Source organism: Onthophagus taurus, chromosome 3 (genome assembly GCF_036711975.1).
Source record: "Onthophagus taurus isolate NC chromosome 3, IU_Otau_3.0, whole genome shotgun sequence".
In the NCBI taxonomy this organism is placed as follows: Eukaryota; Metazoa; Arthropoda; class Insecta; order Coleoptera; family Scarabaeidae; genus Onthophagus; species Onthophagus taurus.
Window position 1 is genome coordinate 4,032,867 of NC_091968.1, and position 19,263 is coordinate 4,052,129.

A 19,263-nucleotide genomic window follows, 5' to 3' on the forward strand; every position below is an offset into this window, starting at 1 on the left:
AACATATTGGACTTCTCGGCCCGTTGCTGAAGATTTTGACAAGATTCCTTTGACTACTAAGCAAAGCTTCAATCCTTAGAAAGAGAACAAGAAAAAGAACTTATTGTGTCGCAAAGAAACTTATATGCCGACCAAATGAAAATAAAAGAGTGGACGCCCGTGACTACTGATGAAATAAAAGCCTTTTTAGGCATTCTCATAATAATGGGCTATAAAGTTCTGCCCATGATAGACCTGTATTGGTCGTCTGATCCAGGTTTTCGAGAAAATGACATAGCAGAAATAATGCCAGTAAAAAGGTTCAAGAAAATTATGCGCAGCCTACACTTGAATGATAACGCGCGACAATCTGAAAGAAATAGTCCCAAATACGATAGGTTGTTCAAACTGAGGCCATTGATAAATATTATTAACGAATCCTGTAAAAATAATGTCAATTTATCTACTTCACAGAGTGTTGATGAGTCAATGGTACTCTTCAAAGGACGGTCTTCGCTAAAGCAATACCTACCTCTCAAGCCCATCAAACGGGGATACAAAATTTGGTGTAGATGCGACAGTGAGACAGGATATTTGTATGAATTTAGTATTTATACTGGGAAAACGGATGGAGTGGAAAAAGGGCTGGGAGCAAAAGTCGTGAAGAACTTGACGCAACATTTAATTGATAACAATATAAAGAATGTTCACGTTACATTTGACAACTTCTTCACAGATAACAAACTTTTAGAATATTTGTATGAACATAACATATATGCAACTGGCACCGTGCGTAGGCACAGAGAAGGATTATCTCAACTTACAAAAGGTCCAAACGCTAGAAAACTAAAGCTATCTAAGGGTGAATTTAAATGGCGTGTGAAGGACAATGTTGCTTTTATAATTTGGCAGGGTAATAAGGAGGTACTACTTTTGAGCAGTGCGTTCCATCCAAAAGTCGGAGTTTGTACTACTTTGAGCACTCAGAAAGACGGCAGTAAAGTGCCAATTCGCTGCCCTTTAGCCATTAAGCAGTATACTAAAAGCGAATGGGAGGCGTGGATAAATTCGACCAGATCAAAACCATATACACAGTTGGAAGAAGAAGCAAACGATGGTGGCTTCGCCTTTTTTACTTTCTCCTTGATGCTAGCATCATTAACGCTTTTATTATGAGCAAGATAAGTAAAGTAAATCTGACGCATTTGGTTTGGGGTGGAATTTCGTTTACAGCACGAACAGACCTTGTTTCTTTGCGAAGAGGTTCATTAACAGGTGAAAGGTATATTACAGACATTTTATCGGAACACGTGGTACCCTTTGCTCCTTACATAGGAAATAATTTTTTATTAATGCATGATAATGCAAGACCTCATGTTGCCTATACGGTCCGTGACTATTTGGATGAAGTTGGTATACAAACCATGGACTGGCCACCCTGTAGCCCTGATCTCAATCCAATAGAGAATTTATGGGATAATATTGATCGTCTGTTAAGGGGCCGACATCCACCACCTATAGTTTTGGACGACGTTGAGAGAATGGTAAGAGAGGTTTGGGATGCAATTGATCAAGATCAAATTCGACGCTTGATTTTAAGTATGCCTCGCCGTTGTGAAGAAGTGATACGTAAGAGAGGTGGAAATACACGTTATTAGGTGATTTTGAGAGAATTGATTAAGGATTATGTAGTGTTTTTTAGTTTTCACCTACTTGTTTAAAATGTTAATAAAAATTCGTTACATTTAAACTTGTGTATCTTCCTTGATAAAAGAGATATCGAGATGATTCTTGAACGAAAATGTAGAGAAGGGTTGCCAATCTAACATAATGTAAATGGAATGTAGCGGTTCTTTCTGATAAATTCCACAGGGTGTTGCAAAATTAGAAGAAAAAACATACATTTCTTTTTGCAGGCCGTATATGGGTAAAACGTTGACAATTGTCAGAAACCATCAATACATTTCTTCCTTAAAAATCAACCTATACCGTGAAGAAAGAATCATCAAAATCCATCCGTTGATTCAAAAAAAAATAACTTTAAACTTAATGCATAATTTTGGAGAGTAGTGTATAAAATTAACTTTTTTTTTACCAAGATTTAGTAATTGACACTAGTTTAAATTTCTAGTGTCATAAACATACCCGACCTATTATGATCAATGAATATGTGTTCTATAAATAAATTCATAATTACAACTTTTTTTTGTTTATTCAATAATCCTACAAAAAAGACACTTATTTTGGAACGGAGGTAGTAATTTTTTGTTACAAACACCAAAAATTGTATTATAAAGTTATTGAATTAAAGTATTGTACTACATCTACATGAAATATAGATATAGTGCGTTGTAAATAGAAGAAAAAACAAGTTAAATCGTTAATAAAGGAAGTGAGCTATTATTTCGCACCTACAGGTTTATTTTTCTATTTTCTCACGATTATCTCTCCAAGCCGTATACGATTTAATTAACAAAAATCAATTAACCGACATCATAATATAAAGACATTAGCGACTATGATACTCCTCATTATATAAATTATATAACTCATCATTTCGCTTTATAATTTTATTCGCTTCAATAAAACGAATAAGCGAAATTAATCAATTTAGTTAATTAAACTAACAGAAAATTCAACAAAATTTCAAAGTTCAATTCTTATCTTAACATCAGCAGACAATTAATGTCGTATTTCAAGATTAAATGCGAAAGAAAAAAACAAGTTCATTAATCCAAATGTAAAGAAACATTACAAACGGGTAATATTCCTTGTAAGTAAAGCCCCGACACATAGATAATATTAAAAGTGTAAATAAAACTTACCGTTCTTGGTGTTGAATCTCTTTAACCATTAAATCAGCTAATGGATCGTTGTACGGACGTTCTCCAAGAAGTCTTTGTTGATCCAAATCACCCTGCATTTGACTAAACGCATGTTCGACTGTCACTAAAGTCTCTAATTGTCCCGTTAAATCAATCGATTCTTCATCGGCTAAAACATCAACAAAAAAAAACAACTTAAAATAAAACAATCAAGTTTAATTTTAATTCATTTTATAATTTTTTTCCTTACAAGAATATTCAAAACACTCGTTGATCATATTAACAAGCCGAGGTTAAGGACAAACACAAAGTGTAACCCGGGTTGGAAATTTGAGAATGCGTGACAATTTACTTTCAAAGTCTTATCAAGTGTCGAGTGACGTTCTATTTGAATAACTCATTTATTTATTCAACGTTTTAAACAATTTCTATGTAGCATGTCTTTTTCTTGCTTTTCAATTCAATTTAAAATTTAAAAAAAAAAAGCTTACGATGTAACGTGTGTTGCGGATTATCAATGATCCGAATTTGTCGATCGGGTAACATTGGTTCGCCATCGGGTCCTCCAACGTCCGACGGAAGCTGCCAACGACTCGCTTCCTCCTCCAGTTTTGATCGGGGGAAGTACAAAGGAAGAAGTACCTCGTATATACCGATATCTGTTGAGTCCACTACGAATATTACAATGTCTAAAGAGCTGCCGAATTTCTCCAAAAATCTTCTTACGGTTCCTTAATTAATTTAATTAAAAAATATTAATAATATAATGTTTGTATCAATACACCAAAAGAAGATAATGACAAAAGCTAACGATTGTTGTATGAACTAGAACGTTAGTTCGTGTAGTGTTAGTTCTGATTTTACACTTGCACTGTCACTAGAACTAACACTATACCTAGAACTAGAAACATTCGGATTTAGCCGCACGTCTCTCAAGACGGCTAAAATCGAATGATTCTAGTTCTAGGTATAGTGTTAGTTCTACATAGTAACAGTGCTAGTGTAAAACTAGAATTATCACTAGAGCTAGAACTAGAAACATTCGGGTTTAGCCGCACGTCTCTAAGGACGGCTAAACCCGAATGATTCTAGTTCTAGATCTAGTGTAAGTTGTAATGCTAGCGTTAGTTCTAGTTTAAGTTGTTATTAAGCGTTGTATTGTTGTATATTTTTCATTGAACTAAAACTAGAATAAATAAATAATTTTTAGTGCTATTATTGAAATCGGAACCCAACATTTTTGCATTTAACACGAAAACGGTGATTTTTTCTAGTTGTAGGTATACTGTTAGTTCCACATAGTAACAGTGCTAGTGTAAAACTAAAACAACACTAGACCTAGAATCATTTGAGTTTAGCCGTCTTTAAAGACGTGCAGCTAAACCCAAATGATTCTAGTTCTAGATATAGCCTTAGTTCTACATAATAACAGTGTTAGTTCTAGTTTTAATTGTTATGCAGCACTAGACCAGGAACTAGAATCATTCGGGTTTAGCAGTCTTAAGAGACGTCCGGGTAAATACATATGTTTCTAGTTCTATACCTAGAACTAGAATCATTTGGGTTTAGCCGTCTTTAGAGACGTGCGGCTAAACCCAAATGATTCTATTTCTAGGTATAGTGTTAGTTCTACATTGCTAGTGTAAAACTAGAATTACCACTAGAGCTAGAACTAGAAACATTAGGGTTTAGCCGCACGTTTCTAAGGACGGCTAAACTCGAATGATTCTAGTTCTAGATCTAGTGTAAGTTGTAATGCTAGCGTTAGTGGTAGTTTAAGTTGTTATTCAGTGTTGTATTGTTGTATATTTTTCATTGAACTACAACCCAACATTTTTGCATTTAACACGAAAACGATGATTTTTATCAATATTCTAAGAGTGATAAAAATTTCTAAACTAAAATTAGTATTAGAAACTGCAAAAATTTAGAATGTAGGGTTATGATTGAATAAAAAAGTTCTGAGCAAACAAATTCTAGGAACAGCCTGTATAGCATTGTTCCCATAAATTTTTTATTACATTAAATTTCGAAATGCAATAAAATAAGATAAAATATTTATTTCGTTGTCTTCATTACTGCTGAGCAGAAATAACGGTTTGTTTTGGTATCGATATGTCCACATCTAAGAAAATCTTTATCAAATTTATTCTTTGTGATGGGCGTTAGGTTTGTTAGGCATCTCTAATTAAGTGTTCGACACATCCTGTCCAAAAGTTTATTACATCCGCCATTAATACAGAATAAATTTCAAATACCGGCGTTGAAATAATTTGCCATTGTGTTCAATAACTTACACCCATCGTCAAATTTAACTAATGACAACAATAATACAAACATGGACCAACAAGTCAAAATTCCATGGCTTTTTATTAAAAAAAAAACATGCATTCCGTGAATGTTTTGAGAAATTTCCCAACATGAAGGAAACTACAATAAATCCTAGGTATAGGAATGTTTATTGATAATTTGTAAAGAATTAAATTATCATTCTGATAGGCTAAAAGAATATGGGACGTTCCATTTAATTTAAAATTTTCTACTTTCTCGCCATTAAATATGGAGAAACAGTAATTCAATTTTTGACCACGCTGTATAAGGTACTCTGATACAACAAATGACAATCTATTTGACAACATAGGAAGAGTAATCGTGCCAATTAAGAGCTTTTTTGAATGAAGGTTGGCTATGATATGGGATTTCAAAGAGCATGGTGAAATTTGTCAAAAAACCGCTTAAAATCAAAATAACTCGAAAATGAAAAATGCTAACTACCAATAACTTTTATCAAGGTCAACATATTTTTTTACATACAATTAAAAGCTGCAATAAAAACTATAGCATTCCATTTAAAATAACGAAGTCATGGTCTAGTTCCGGTAGAATTTAATAACGCGATAAATTTTAAACCTCTACGAATAGTGGTACGCGAAAAAGTTCTAATGAACCAGTTACGTGAGACACTCTATACAGGGTGATTCTCAACCTACACGCATAAACTGAGCGATTTACTCCTCATGATGAATAATGAGTAATAGGGGAAAAATTAGTAGCAAAAGATTTTCTGTTTCATAGATATCCGTGATATTTACTTTCAAATCAAGGAAACATAGAACATTTTAAAATAACATCACAGCAAGTGTTTGAAATTATTTTCTATCAATTAGGCTCTCCGAATCCACGATCCCACACTAGCGCGGCCTAAACTAGGGTATTGACGGATTGTCTGGGCAGCAGCATGTATCTGATTTTGCAATATTTGCTGAGTATTAACTTCTGTGGCGTACACCATACTTTCTAAGTGACCCGAAAAGTATAAATCAAGAGGATTGAAGCCGGGCGATCACTGTGGCCAGGCCATTGGACCATCTCGACCTCTTCATCTTCCAGGAAACACATTATCTAGATTATCAGACACATTATCTAAAAAACTTTTACTACAATTTTTTTCATCTATTAGTCATTATTTGTCCTGAGGAATAAATCCCTCAGTTTATACGTATAGGTTGAGAATCAGCCTGTATACAGGATAATCCAAAGAACCGCTGACAGACTTCTAGGGCATGTAGCACATCAAAAAATAAGATGAATAGTCTTAATATACATGGACTTGTGAATGCCACCTTAACGAGATATAAGGGTGTCAAAGTTTCTTTAAAATTAAACATTATTTGCAATTTCCTTTTTTAAAATATTTTTAACGCCACTGCTAATTTTGTCAAACGGGCAGTATTTTCGTGTAAAGTGATCAATAATCTATCAATTGGTCACTTACAAAACTTTGATTAAAGTAACAGTTTTTGATTGGATTAACAAATTTTCTAAAAACGTGTTTTTCTTAAAAACTCTTGCTTTGATCAAAGGTTTGTAAGAGACCAATTGATAGATAATTGATCACTTTAGACGAAAATACAGCCCGTTTGATAAAATTAGCAATGGCGAAGACAATATTTAAAAAAAAAACGGCTTTTTATTGCAGATAATGTTTAATTTTAAAGAAACTTTGACTCGCTATATCTCGTTAAGGAGACATTTGCGAGCCTATGTATATTAAGACTATTTATCTTAATTTTTCATGTATTATCTGCTCTAGAAGTCTGTCAGCGGTTTTTTTGAATCAATGCGAAAGATTTCAATGAATGATTTTCAGCAAAAATTAAGGGGTCTTTCATATAACTTTTTGTTCATAACCCCTTCTCCTCCAAGTTACAGTATTATTTTATTGTTTTATGGTCAAACTAACGATTTTAAGAGAAAATGTTAAGAGGCAAAAACCTCTATTTAAATCAAATATATAAACACATTTTTAAATAGAAAAATGTAGACGCATTCAAAAGTTCTGATGCAAAGTACTATAGGAGTTGGTTTTTTCACCCCCTTGTAATAACATTTTAATGTTACAAAACTCGTCAAAAGGTGTCATTTTATTAACAACAGTTATCTGCCAAATTTCATTCTTCTAAATTCTTCCATAGTGGATTTATTTAATAAAAACAATTTTTTCCTCTAACTTTAGAGGGCTCTATCTCGGTGGGAAGTGGTTTTGAGCAAAAAGTTATATGAAACCACTCTCAATTTTTACTGAAAAAACACCCCTTAAAATCTTTCGCATCAATTTAACAAAATATAAACAGTGTGTTCAGATTTCGATGCTCACCATTGGTATAGTTTCCGATATTTCTGGTGGTTTTTATGACTTAATTGCAGTCATATAACGAACAAAGATGGGGTTGTATACAGGTAGTTTACGAACCCCAAACTCTGGCGTGAGTTGTTCAGATCCACATTAACGAAAATTTCAATAACATAATATTTAAAAACTTAAATATCATTACTTTGTGTGAAAATACAACAATTTATTTAAATCTATCTAAAAAGTACATTTGCTTAAATAATTTATGATTATTATTATAAAATTTATTATCTTTTCACACTAATTCTAAGATAATTATAAAAAATATGTTTTAATTTTTATATTATAAATTAATACTTGCTTTTTTTGTAAAATCATTTAAGTATAAGTAAATTTATATTCTTTACTACATTTCTGTTTTATTTTGTTAAATTTAAAATAAAATAAAAAAGAAGTGCGTCCCTGGACCTAGTTCCCTAGGAGGACCTATCATAAATCATGTCCAGGTACTTTTTCCGGGTGATAATTAGTGCCACTACTGTTTCTGAGGGTCATAAAAACCACCAGAAATATCGGAGACTATATATCGGATAGTATAAAAGATAGAGCGACGATTAAATGGGGAATGTTTCGCAGAATTTAGTGCTCGCAACAAATCATATTTCAAATTAATCCTGACTGTTTTCGTTTTTGAGATATTTTGAAAAAGCTGAAATTTGCTGATTTTAATTTTTTCTAATAAGTCGATAACGCCTAATGCAACTGTTTTTAAAGTTTTACATTGTTAAGACACTTTTTTAAGACTAGCTTTTTGGTCTGAACAGAAACTATCGATATTCATTTGTTTCCAAGTTATTAGCGCCATCTTTTGTTTTTCTTATGGCGGTTATATTGGATTTTTATATCAAAAAATAGGATAAGTAATTCTGATTTCAATGATATGTTAGACAATGTATTTCATTAAAAAAAAAAACATTGAATTGGTTTCCATAGAAACCAACAAACAATACTTATGAAGAATACTTCGAAAGTGACATTATTCTTTGTCATTAGTGTCATGTCATTACAATTAAAATAGTAGACTAATACTGATTTAAGATGGCTTTTACAAACTTTTATTTTTCGGCCATATTTTAAAAACTAAAAGGGCTAGATCCAAAAACTTAGTTCAAAAATGATGAGCTCTAAGATACGCAACTTTGCCCCCATTTAACCATTTCTGTATCTCTTATGGTTTTTGAGATCCCAATGGTGGGGTCGTATTTGAATTACCCTGTATACAGTGTGTCCCAGGATAGATGTTACAAAAGGTATAATGACTGCTTGGTGTGGAGAGAATTTTAAGAATAATTTCATGTTTTGAAAACAAAGTCGGCATTGACAGTGAATCAAAAACTATTTGTAGTTTAGGTAAAGTAACCTTTTTGTTCATGATACAGAAAAATTTTATGGAGAAAAGTTGTTCAAACTCAAAATGAGAAACTATGGTCCTGTACAAAATTTCAGAAGGATCTATTTACTTTGGTTGAACCATCACATTTTAGTTTAAATAACATAAATATTGTATAATTTTATTTATTTATAAAAAATCTAACGTAAACATAACTGTCGTTTATTCAACAGAACATTAACCTTTTGTTGCACAATTTTCTATACCATGCCTAAATTCTCTAAACACTGTACGACGTAAATTTTCTGTTCTAACGTTAACACAATGCAAGAGTAATTGAAATGTGAACTAAAACTGAGGGATAATACATTTTTTTTCATGGCATTTTTCATTGCTGTTTTTCTTCACTCTGATCTAATCTAAAATATGGTAGTTTAATGAACGTAGGTAGATCTTTCTGAAATTTTGCGCAGTGCCATAATTTCTCATTCTGAACAACTTTTCTTTCTTCAACTTTACTTTTCTTATGAAATTTTGCCGTATCATAAACAAAAAATTTACTTTACCTGCACTAAAAATAGTTTTCGTTTCACTGTGAAGGCCGAAATTCTTTCCACACCAAGTAGAGCTTAATTCCCCATCCTTAAAATAAAATTAAAAAATTGTTAGGTTATTATACCTATTGTAACATCTATACTGGGACATCTGTATATTATACAGGTGTCTCCAAAATGCGTCTACAACGGAAGACCACAGATTCCTTGGCTCTATCTAGATTCCTTATCTATATCCAAAGTTGCTTCGTTTCGCCGGTAGAAGACTTCAAAGTTAGCAAAAAAAAATCTTTTATTTTTTATAACTCGAAAACGCGTAAATCAATTGAAACCATTTTTCAGAAGTGAGTTATTAGATTCAATGGACGTATTTTTATGATTTTCCATACAATTTTAGAAATACAGGAATGATGGAAAATTTCATTGGATATTACTCCATATTTTTTTTTCTGACCAGGCGACGATTACATTATTATAATTTCTGAATAGCCCATTTAGTTCTAAACCGTTTTTGTCTCTTATAAGATTTTAATTACATAAGTGGTTAATCCAGAAAAAAGGTATTTTTAAATATCTGCAGGCCTTTTTACCTCATCGTAGTTGGCACTGATTTCAACTAATTGCGATTTATGTTTAACGTGAATACAATATCATTAATTGATCAAAAGCGTGAGAATTCAATGATCCTCAAAGCATACAGTGTTAGGAAAAAACGTAGTCGTATTTAGTTATTTCAGTACTAGAAAGAACAACTTTTAATCAATTCTAAGAAACAAAAGGATAATGCATGTGTTATTGTTATTGTAATGATAAAACATAACTCTAGTACGCTTTGCATTTCACTGTCAGTTAACATTAATAAATCGTGTTTAACGTTATTTTTATAATGGATACTTACGCATATGATGAGCAAGTAGATATGATTTTAGTTTATGACTAATGTCAATTTAATGGTAGCAAAAGCGTTTGAGTTTCTTAATCGTCAAGTGCCAAATCACCAAATATTTGGAAATATTTTTTTGTAATTGTAATCACGTAAACAAGGCTTGCAGATATTTAAAAATACCTCTTTTCTGGCTTAACCACTTATGTAATCAAAATCTTATAAGAGACAAAAACGGTTCAGAACTAAATGGGCTATTAAAAATAACTGGTGTACATCATTCCTGTGTTTTTAAAATTGTATCAAAAACCATAAAAAGACGTAAATTGAACATTGAAAAATGGTTTCAATTGATTTACGCGTTTTCGAGTTATAAAAAATAAAAGAATTTTTCTGCTAACTTTGAAGTCATCTAGCGGCGAAACGAAGCAACTTTGAATATAGATAACTTAACTTTAAGTAATTAACCTATTTTGAGCCCAGGAATCTGTGGTTTTCTATTGTACACGCATTTCCGAGACACATGTCGCTCACCGGCGACAATAGTGGCACATCTCAAAAAAATACAAAATGCCTTTAAACACAAGTATAAATATAAAATTTGATGCAGTTTCATCCATCAACACTGGTGTAATATTAGTTCGAATAGTCCCTCCTAGATGGCACAATGTGTCATTCATGCATTTCATGTGTTCCACCAACCCTGTTACTTCAATAGTCGCATATTTTTAGTATGTCGTTGCATTTCGAGGTAAAGTCCTGTTTTGTGTAAGCAATAGTGACACATCTGAAGAAGTAGCATCGATTTGAGTATGCATTAGTGGCACATTTTGCTTTATGCCACTCTAGACTTTGTGTTGTTGGCCACTTTCATTAAATGTGCCAATATAGGTGATACACTGTGATGATTATTTTGACTTATGACGATATTGCCTGAAGATTTAAAGTCGTTTCCTTAGCTGTGCCGGTATAGACCATTGTGCGTCGTTTTGTGGTTTATGATAAATGGTAATAAACTATAGAAAATGGATAGCACTCTTGGCACAAAAGATGGGAGAGGAGAGAAGATGTTGTCAATCATTGGAATAAAGTATGAAATAATAAATTCCAGAAAAGTTAATAAAAAAATATTGAATAAATGCAATGCAATTTTTAGGCTGAAAAATAATACTGCTATTAAGCAACGAGACCCACAATAAAGTGAACAGTGGAAAGCTTCTATTTTAACTGCTGTCTCAATCCCCCAGTTAGACGCCACTGCAATTCCATCTTCTGAAACCTGTGGTAATTTTTTTTAGACTTCATAGTAAATATAGGGATAACATTAACTTGGTGAGTATCTTTTTGCAGAAACGTTTACGCAAGTGCTTCACAGTGGACCAACTATAGACACAAAAGATAAACCATCTTTCCACGCTTTGAAAGAAAATGCAAGTACATTGTGATTTAACAATTATACGTATAAATACCCATTAATGTATATAATTTTAGGTCACACGTTTGATAGGAATAAACAATATTCCACTATTCTAAGTGCTAACGATAATATGGACGTTAATGTTCAAAATGATCAAAATATTATCATTCTTGATGTTAAAGAAAATGTAGCTCCTGGAGCACAACAACAACTGCTTAGACTTAATGGTAAACTGCGCTTTTTTTCATTTTTTGATGTTATTAACAGTGAACCTACGCAAATTTCAGATAAAAGCAAGCAAGATGACGAGGAAGAACAATACGATTCAGACGATTCTTCATCTTCATCTTCATCGAGTGACTCGTCTGACAGTGAACCCTATTCATCAGATGATTCAATTAAAGATCCGAATTATAACACGGATTCATCGTCAAGTTCAGATTTACATAATAAATTGTTTAATACTGTTGAATCATCAGACAAAACAGACGTTAAGAAGAAAAGAACAAGGAAAAGAAAAGCAGAACCATCAGACTGGAAAAAGTTCCGTGCTAAACGTTTGAGAAACTCTGGCAAATCGTACAAAACGTTGGGAAAAGGATTAGAAGTTGCAGGACGACAAATAAAACCACCATGTGATGATTCTAAGTGCAAACAGAAATGCAGCACCAAGTTTACTGAAGAAGAAAGGTTGTTTTTGTTTCAAAACTATTGGGACATGAGTGATATTGTAAAACAACGTACTTACATTCTATCACTTATGCAAGAAGTTAACCCTACATACAAGTATCCACGCAATACCGAAAGCAGGGCTGCAAATCATGCTTTTTTTTTATAAAAGATGGTAAGAAATTGAGAGTCTGTAAAACATTTTTCATAGCAACCCTGGGTATTACTGCGCGCTGCATCCGAACAATAAAATCAAAAATTAAAAATTGTACTTTGAGCGAAGATAACAGAGGAAAACATTCTAACCATAAAGAAGTTGACAAGAGTATAAAAGAAGGTGTTCGGGCTCACATCTCCTCTATTCCTACCATCGAGAGTCATTATACAAGAAAGCATTCTGAAAAACTGTATATCGAAGGAAGTAAGACCATTGCTCAGTTACATCGTGATTATAAAACTGAATGCGAAAACCAGGGAAATTTAATCACAAGTTTAATATAGCCTTCTTCGTGCCAAAAAAAGATCACTGCCAAGCTTGTGTCACTTTTGAAAATTCTAGTGAAGAAGAGAAGAAAAAGTTAGAAGACAAACATAACTCTCACATTGAAGAAAAACAATTGAGCAGGGAAGAAAAGAAAACAGACAAAGAGAGAAGTTCTTCCTTGTATCAAGTTGCTTGTTTCGATTTGCAGGCTACTCTACCAACTCCTAACGGGCAAGTCTCATCGTTTTATTACAGATCCAAATTGTCAACTTACAATTTTACGGTGGCAGATCTTACTCAAAAAGGACAAGGATCTGTAAACTGTTACTTGTGGCATGAGGGACAAGGGAAGAGAGGAGCAATTGAAATAGGAACAAGTTTATTGCACTACTTAAAAGAAAAAGCTGCTGTTTGTAATAATGACAATCTTGAAATAGTATTCTATTCTGATAATTGCACAGGCCAACAAAAAAACAAATTCATCATTGCAGCTTATTTGTATGCCGTAGCTAATTATAAAATCAAAGCAATTAATCATAAATACCTTATTACTGGGCAACGTCCATTCTTTAATAGAAAGGAACGTCAAAAGGGCTTTAAAATCAGGTCCCATTTATACGCCATCTCAGTATGCAGCTATAATACAAACCTCAAAAAAACTGGCAAACCTTATAACGTTATAGAGCTGTCGCATGAAGACTTTTTTGACTTAAAGCACTTAACTGAACAAACCACTGTAAATTTTCAAAAAAACACAGACGGAGAGACTTTCAAAATGGCTGACGCCTCAGTAATTAGGGTTGAGAAAAGTCACTTAGACTCGTTTTTTTATAAGACATCTTTTAAGTGCCCAGATTTTAAAGAAGTCAAATTAATTAGTGGAAGACGTTCAAGGACGCCTCTCTCCACTTTTTCAGGTTTTGAAATGAAAAAAGTTTACAGTAATCCTCTACCTGTTGCTAAAAAAAAATATGAGGATCTGATGTATTTAGTGAAAACCAACGCTATAAAGAAATGCCACAGTTACTTTTATACTAGTTTAAGTTCAGAGTGAAATGAATGACTAGATGCCAAAATTGATTTTTTTGTATACTTTCCATCTGTATTTTATTATTAATTAATTTATATACATTGTATACAAGGTCTATAGAACATAAGGTTACCCAATACCGATTCTCCTCCTCTGAGAGGCAAGGTGGGTCAGTGACGTAGCTGGTTCTATGAACAACACAACACCACCCATACTGTGGTACAGTCTATATAAAATATTTAAACCTCGCATCGTGTTGTCACGTATAGGCACATGTATAGGCTATCTTTTATTCTGACTGTATCGAACCAGTGACGTCAATTTGCGGGGTAATAATCGATACTACAGAGGCATAGGGAATGAGGTAACCTTATGTTCTATAAACCTTGCATTGTATATAAATTTGAAAATAAGTATGCAACCCAACTTACACGAATCGATTAATAATACTTAAATCTAACAGATGGCGCTAATTAACCGTCAAAAAAAAACATCAAATAGATTAAAGTAATCTAAATTTTCTTATGTTATCAATACAACCACTTGAATTCCAGAATTTTCCGGTATATTCAATAAAAACTAAACATAACCGCTTTTAGCTCAATTTAAAAATTAATAATTAAAAATGTTTATAAATAATATGCTTACGTAAAGCTATGTGACTACCCTCATCAGGTGGATAATTTCTTTTTACAGAATTGACAGAACACAACGCTATGGAGTGTATCCCAAGTTCGCGGGATTTTTGCAGCACGTTCCTACAAAAAAAATGGAGTTAAACTAACGAAGTTCGGATATTAATTGACTTAAACATTATTTCTTATCAGATCATTTTCTGATAAATGATTCAATCAATCATTTATAATTATAATTTATTCACCTATAACAGGAATGTAAAGTATTTTCGGCGGCAGTCTGGCACTTGATGTTGTATTTCGGCCCCACGGTATGTACTATGTAACGGGCCGGTAATTCGTAACCTTGAGTTACTCTAACTTCTCCGGTACCACACTCTAAAAAAAATTAGGATAATACATAAAGTAAGAAAAAAGTAGGAATGTAAATATTTTTTTTTTACCTCTAATATCCAAACTTATTTCTTCTTTTAATCCAGGTCCCGCTCTTTCAAATATTCTATCGCTAATTGGGTTGCTGTCAGTCATAGATTCATTAGTCGAGTTTACTATTGCGTCTACTTGTAAGGAAGATATATCACCAGACCTTGAATTATAAAAATAGAAAACACATAAAGTTAAGATAAAATTTTAGTCTTAATTTATTTATATAAAAAAATTGATTTTTTCTATTTATTCTTACTAATTTATTTATAATTATAAATTTTTAAAAACGCATATCCTGGGTGATTTAGCATTAACAAGCATACTAATGAATATTTGATGATTTAAGAGATTTCTTAAACATTAATTTGGATAAATTGTGCACAGTAAAAAGTTTAACACAATTTCAATTATATTTTGAAATAATATCTCTATTTATATCCCTGACATTGTAGCCTTATTTTCCATAAAATATTGAATTTCCCCATACATTACATAATATATTAAATATATTATCTTTCATTTCTTTAAAACTATCATTTACTCAGTTACATAACAAAACCGTGTGCAGGTCATACGCATAATATCGATAACGAAGCGAACACATGGAATTGGGTTTCTATAAACGATGTCATTGCGTGGGGAGTGCGGGTAAGGTTTAAACTCAATTCTGTCAATTTGATACGCGGCCGCGTTTTCTATTCGAACGGAAATGGACGTTTTGAAATGCACCGTTTCTCTGTATGTACTATATTGCGGGTTGAGGGACGCTTTCACCGGGACAAGGATACAAAACGAGTTCGCGGGGGCGACACGGCCTTTCTGCTAAATAATATAGTGGGCGTCCTTCTACGTCTTTTCAAATCCCTTATTGCCTCTATTTTCAGCCTTTTTTTCTTTGAATCTTTTCAAATTTTTTTCTTTGTTCTCTATCGATTATATAAACTTAAAATATAATAATTTTAATCATTAAACTCATTACTGTGCCTTATCAGCAAGTAATCTCGGCTTAATCAGGACTTAATACGCAAGTCTTGTTTAGTTAAGGGGGTATGCCACCTTTGAAATGATTTTTGATTTTACTGTTTAGAATCAGAATTTGACAGAAAACATTTCTGGAATATTTTTCTGCCTAAAAAATTGATTTTTGTAACACACCTCACCGAAAATTCTAAGATTTCAGTATCCACTTTTTGTTTCATTTTTTATCCATTGTATATACAGGTATTTTGACCTTGTTGTACAAAAAAGTTAAAAAAAACATAAAATAGCATCACAAAAACTCATTTTCGTAGAAAATTTTACCCGACTTCTATCGAACAAACGGGTAATTCCAAATACAGGGTGTTTTAAAACAACGTTTAAATATTTATAGGGGTAGTACTACAGTCGAAAACAAGTCGAAAAGTGTTAATCAACATAGATCGGAAAATCAACCGTTTTCGAGATACAGGATGTTGAAATATTTTGGCACTCTAGGTTTTTTCTTTTAAACTATAACTACTACAGATTCGATATTTGGCTAATCGATAAAGTATGAAACTGTCTCTTTTTGAGAGTAGTATGATGTTTCCATTGCTTCCGGTTAGACCGGAAGTGAAAATAAATACCACTATTTTTCAGAAAATTCAAAAATTTTATTTAACTATTGGTTAGATAGCTTAATTTTGAACAACATCAATTCGAAAAAAAAATTTGTACTCCCTAAGGTTTCCAAGAAAAAAAAACATTTTTTAAAATAAATTATTAGAAAAATTGAATTGACACAACGTAATACTAATCAAAACGAAGCTTTTTACTGAAGATGTTCAAAATGTCGACCTGCAACATCAATACAGTTTCTCATTCTACGTTCAAAGGAAGCCCGAACTCTTTCAAATAACCCGTAGTTTTCACGAATTGTCTGGCAACCCTGTTCTATTCGTTGCCGCAAGTCTTCAACATCGTTTACAGGTGTCGCACACACTAAGCTTTTTAAGTAGCCCCATAAACAAAAGTCTAGCGGGTTCAAATCCGGCGAACGTGCAGGCCATGCAATGGGGCCTTATCCATCTCCCAGGAAACCTTTCATTAAAATGTTGTCTAACAATACGCGTAAAGTGCGGGGGAGCTCCATCCTGCATAAACCAGAGATTTAATCTTTGATTTAACGGCAAGTCTTCCAAAAGTTGAGGTAGAGTGTTTTCCAAGAAATCCAAATATGTTAGACCATTTAATGGTTGTGGTAAACCTATCGGTCCCAACAACTTATCCCCTACGACGCCTAACCAGATATTTAAACTAAAACGCTGTTGACGTCTGGTTTCAACAACGGTTCGAGGATTCTCGTCAGACCACACATGATTATTGTGGAAATTAAATATTCCATTTCTGGTAAAACCAGCTTCATCGGTAAAAAGTATGTTAGCTGAGAATCCACGACGTTCAGCAGCTTCTCGTAAAAACCACTGACAGAATGTCAACCGTGCGTGGTAATCCGGAGGATTGAGGGCTTGGACACGTTGGGTATGGTAAGGGTAAATAAGTTGCTCATGGAGAGTTCTCCAAACAACATATACACTTGAGCCGAAATGCTTCTCACACTTGTTTCGGGATTTTAAGCAACTGTATTTAAAATTTGTTCTAGTATTTCCGGTGTACATACGGATCTCTGCCGTCCGGTATTATAAGACCTTTTTTCAAACGATCCAGTTTCTTTAAGACGGTGAAAAAGTGACTGAAACGTAACATGTGAAGGTAGCCGGCGAAACGACGTGCTCTCAAACTATTTCCATTAGCACGGCCGTACATAAACACCATATCGCTCATTTCATCATTTGAATACAAGACCATTGCAAACGATTTCACTTCAGGTTTCGCAAAATCAAATTACTGGAGTTTGGTTATTTCGTAATTTGAACGAAACGTCAAATTAATGTATCTTAGCAGATTGTACGCAAGGCAAAGCCTACTCCTTGTAATGGCCAAATTTTGGTAAGTAATGGCCGTACACTTGGCATAACATTTTGTAATGGAATAACTTATACCAACTCTTTCAGTTGGTATAAGTTGGAAACATGGAAACATCATACTACTCTCAAAAAGAGACAGTTTCATATTGCATCGATTTGTGAAACTTATAAAAACCGAAAGAATTAGTATTACATTGTGTCAATCCAATTTTTCTAATAATTTATTTTAAAAAATGTTTTTTTTCTCGGAAACCTTAAGGAGTACAATTTTTTTATTCGAATTAATGTTGTTTAGAATTAAGCTATCTAACTAAACGTTAAATGAAATTTTTGAATTTTCTGAAAAATAGTGGTATTTATTTTCACTTCCGGTCCAACCGGAAGCAATGGAAACATCATACTATTCTCAAAAAGAGACAGTTTCATACTGTACCGATTTGCCAAGTATCAAATCTGTAATAGTTATAGTTTAAAAGAAAAAACGTAGTCCCAAAAAAATTGAACATCCTGTATCTCGAAAACGGTTGATTTTTTCGGACCCATGTTGATTAACACTTTTCGACTTGTTTTCGACTGTAGTACTACCCCTATAGATATTTAAACGTTGTTTTAAAACACCTGTATAAAGTCAAAAATTTGTAAAAAGTGTAGTTACTGGAAAGGTAAAGAAGATACTGCGGAATTTCAAGATTGGGTCGAAGATCATAAAGAAATATGTGATATAATAAACCATGTCGGATCTTTAGGAAAAATGGAAGTGGACTCCGTCGTAGAGATGTTTCAACGATCCGAAGAAAAACATAATTTGAAGTACTGTTTTTACGTAGGAGACGGTGACAGCAAAACCTTCAAAGATATTATGGACGCTCAGCCCTATGACAGTGTAATAGTAACCAAAAAAGAATGCGTCGATCACGTTCAGAATGGGCACACGGTTACGAAATCTAAAAAGAAACACCCGCGGATTAGGAGGCAAAGGAAAATTAATTGATGAACTTTCCTTATATTATGGATTGGCTATTCGCAGAAATTGCGATTCCGTGAAGGACATGAAAAAAGAGATCTGGGCTACTTTGTATCATAAAATTTCAACAGATGAAACTCCAAAGCATGATGATTGTTCAGTTGGTGCTGACTCGTGGTGTTCCTGGCAAAAAGAAAGTTACAACGCCGCATTATGGTCTATCGCACCAAAAACTATTCACAGTGACAAGAAAGTGGTTGACATTGCGTCTGATATAGCTGCTTGCAATTTTAATGACTGTCTTACAAGCATTATGGAAATAATGCAAGCACTGAAATTAACAATTGGAAGATCGTGCTTCGACTTTTGTCATGAAACGGATTTAAATCGCATTGCTCGCGCTGAGTGCTCCATGACTGCTGAGGC

The 19,263-nt window shown here is 33.2% G+C and overlaps 2 protein-coding genes and 1 long non-coding RNA gene across 4 annotated transcripts in view; 2 read left to right on the top strand and 1 right to left on the bottom strand.

The window, feature by feature from the left end:
* Positions 1-19,263, bottom strand: part of LOC111420570 (ganglioside induced differentiation associated protein 2) — a 62,065-nt gene that overhangs the window by 19,161 nt on the left and 23,641 nt on the right. Inside the window, exons 4-8 of the mRNA XM_023053588.2 lie at positions 14,943-15,085; positions 14,745-14,877; positions 14,513-14,622; positions 3,296-3,535; positions 2,805-2,973 (exon numbers count right to left, since the gene is read on the bottom strand). Of these exons, the coding sequence (XP_022909356.2) occupies positions 2,805-2,973; positions 3,296-3,535; positions 14,513-14,622; positions 14,745-14,877; positions 14,943-15,085 (795 nt within the window). The remainder of the gene's footprint in view (positions 1-2,804; positions 2,974-3,295; positions 3,536-14,512; positions 14,623-14,744; positions 14,878-14,942; positions 15,086-19,263) is intronic.
* On the top strand, positions 10,611-11,691 carry LOC111420573 (uncharacterized). Its single transcript, XR_011639959.1, has 3 exons — positions 10,611-11,354; positions 11,421-11,548; positions 11,615-11,691. It is a non-coding gene; the product is annotated as an uncharacterized lncRNA (long non-coding RNA).
* On the top strand, positions 11,759-13,951 carry LOC139429273 (uncharacterized). Of its 2 annotated transcripts, none has more exons than XM_071194901.1 (2): positions 11,759-11,908; positions 11,969-13,951. In XM_071194901.1, exon 2 carries the CDS (start codon positions 12,812-12,814, stop codon positions 13,886-13,888), a length of 1,077 nt encoding a protein of 358 aa, XP_071051002.1. In that variant the 5' UTR covers positions 11,759-11,908; positions 11,969-12,811; the 3' UTR covers positions 13,889-13,951. The 2 variants fall into 2 exon arrangements, with proteins under 2 accessions (XP_071051002.1, XP_071051003.1); XM_071194902.1 differs by having other exon boundaries at positions 11,969-13,388.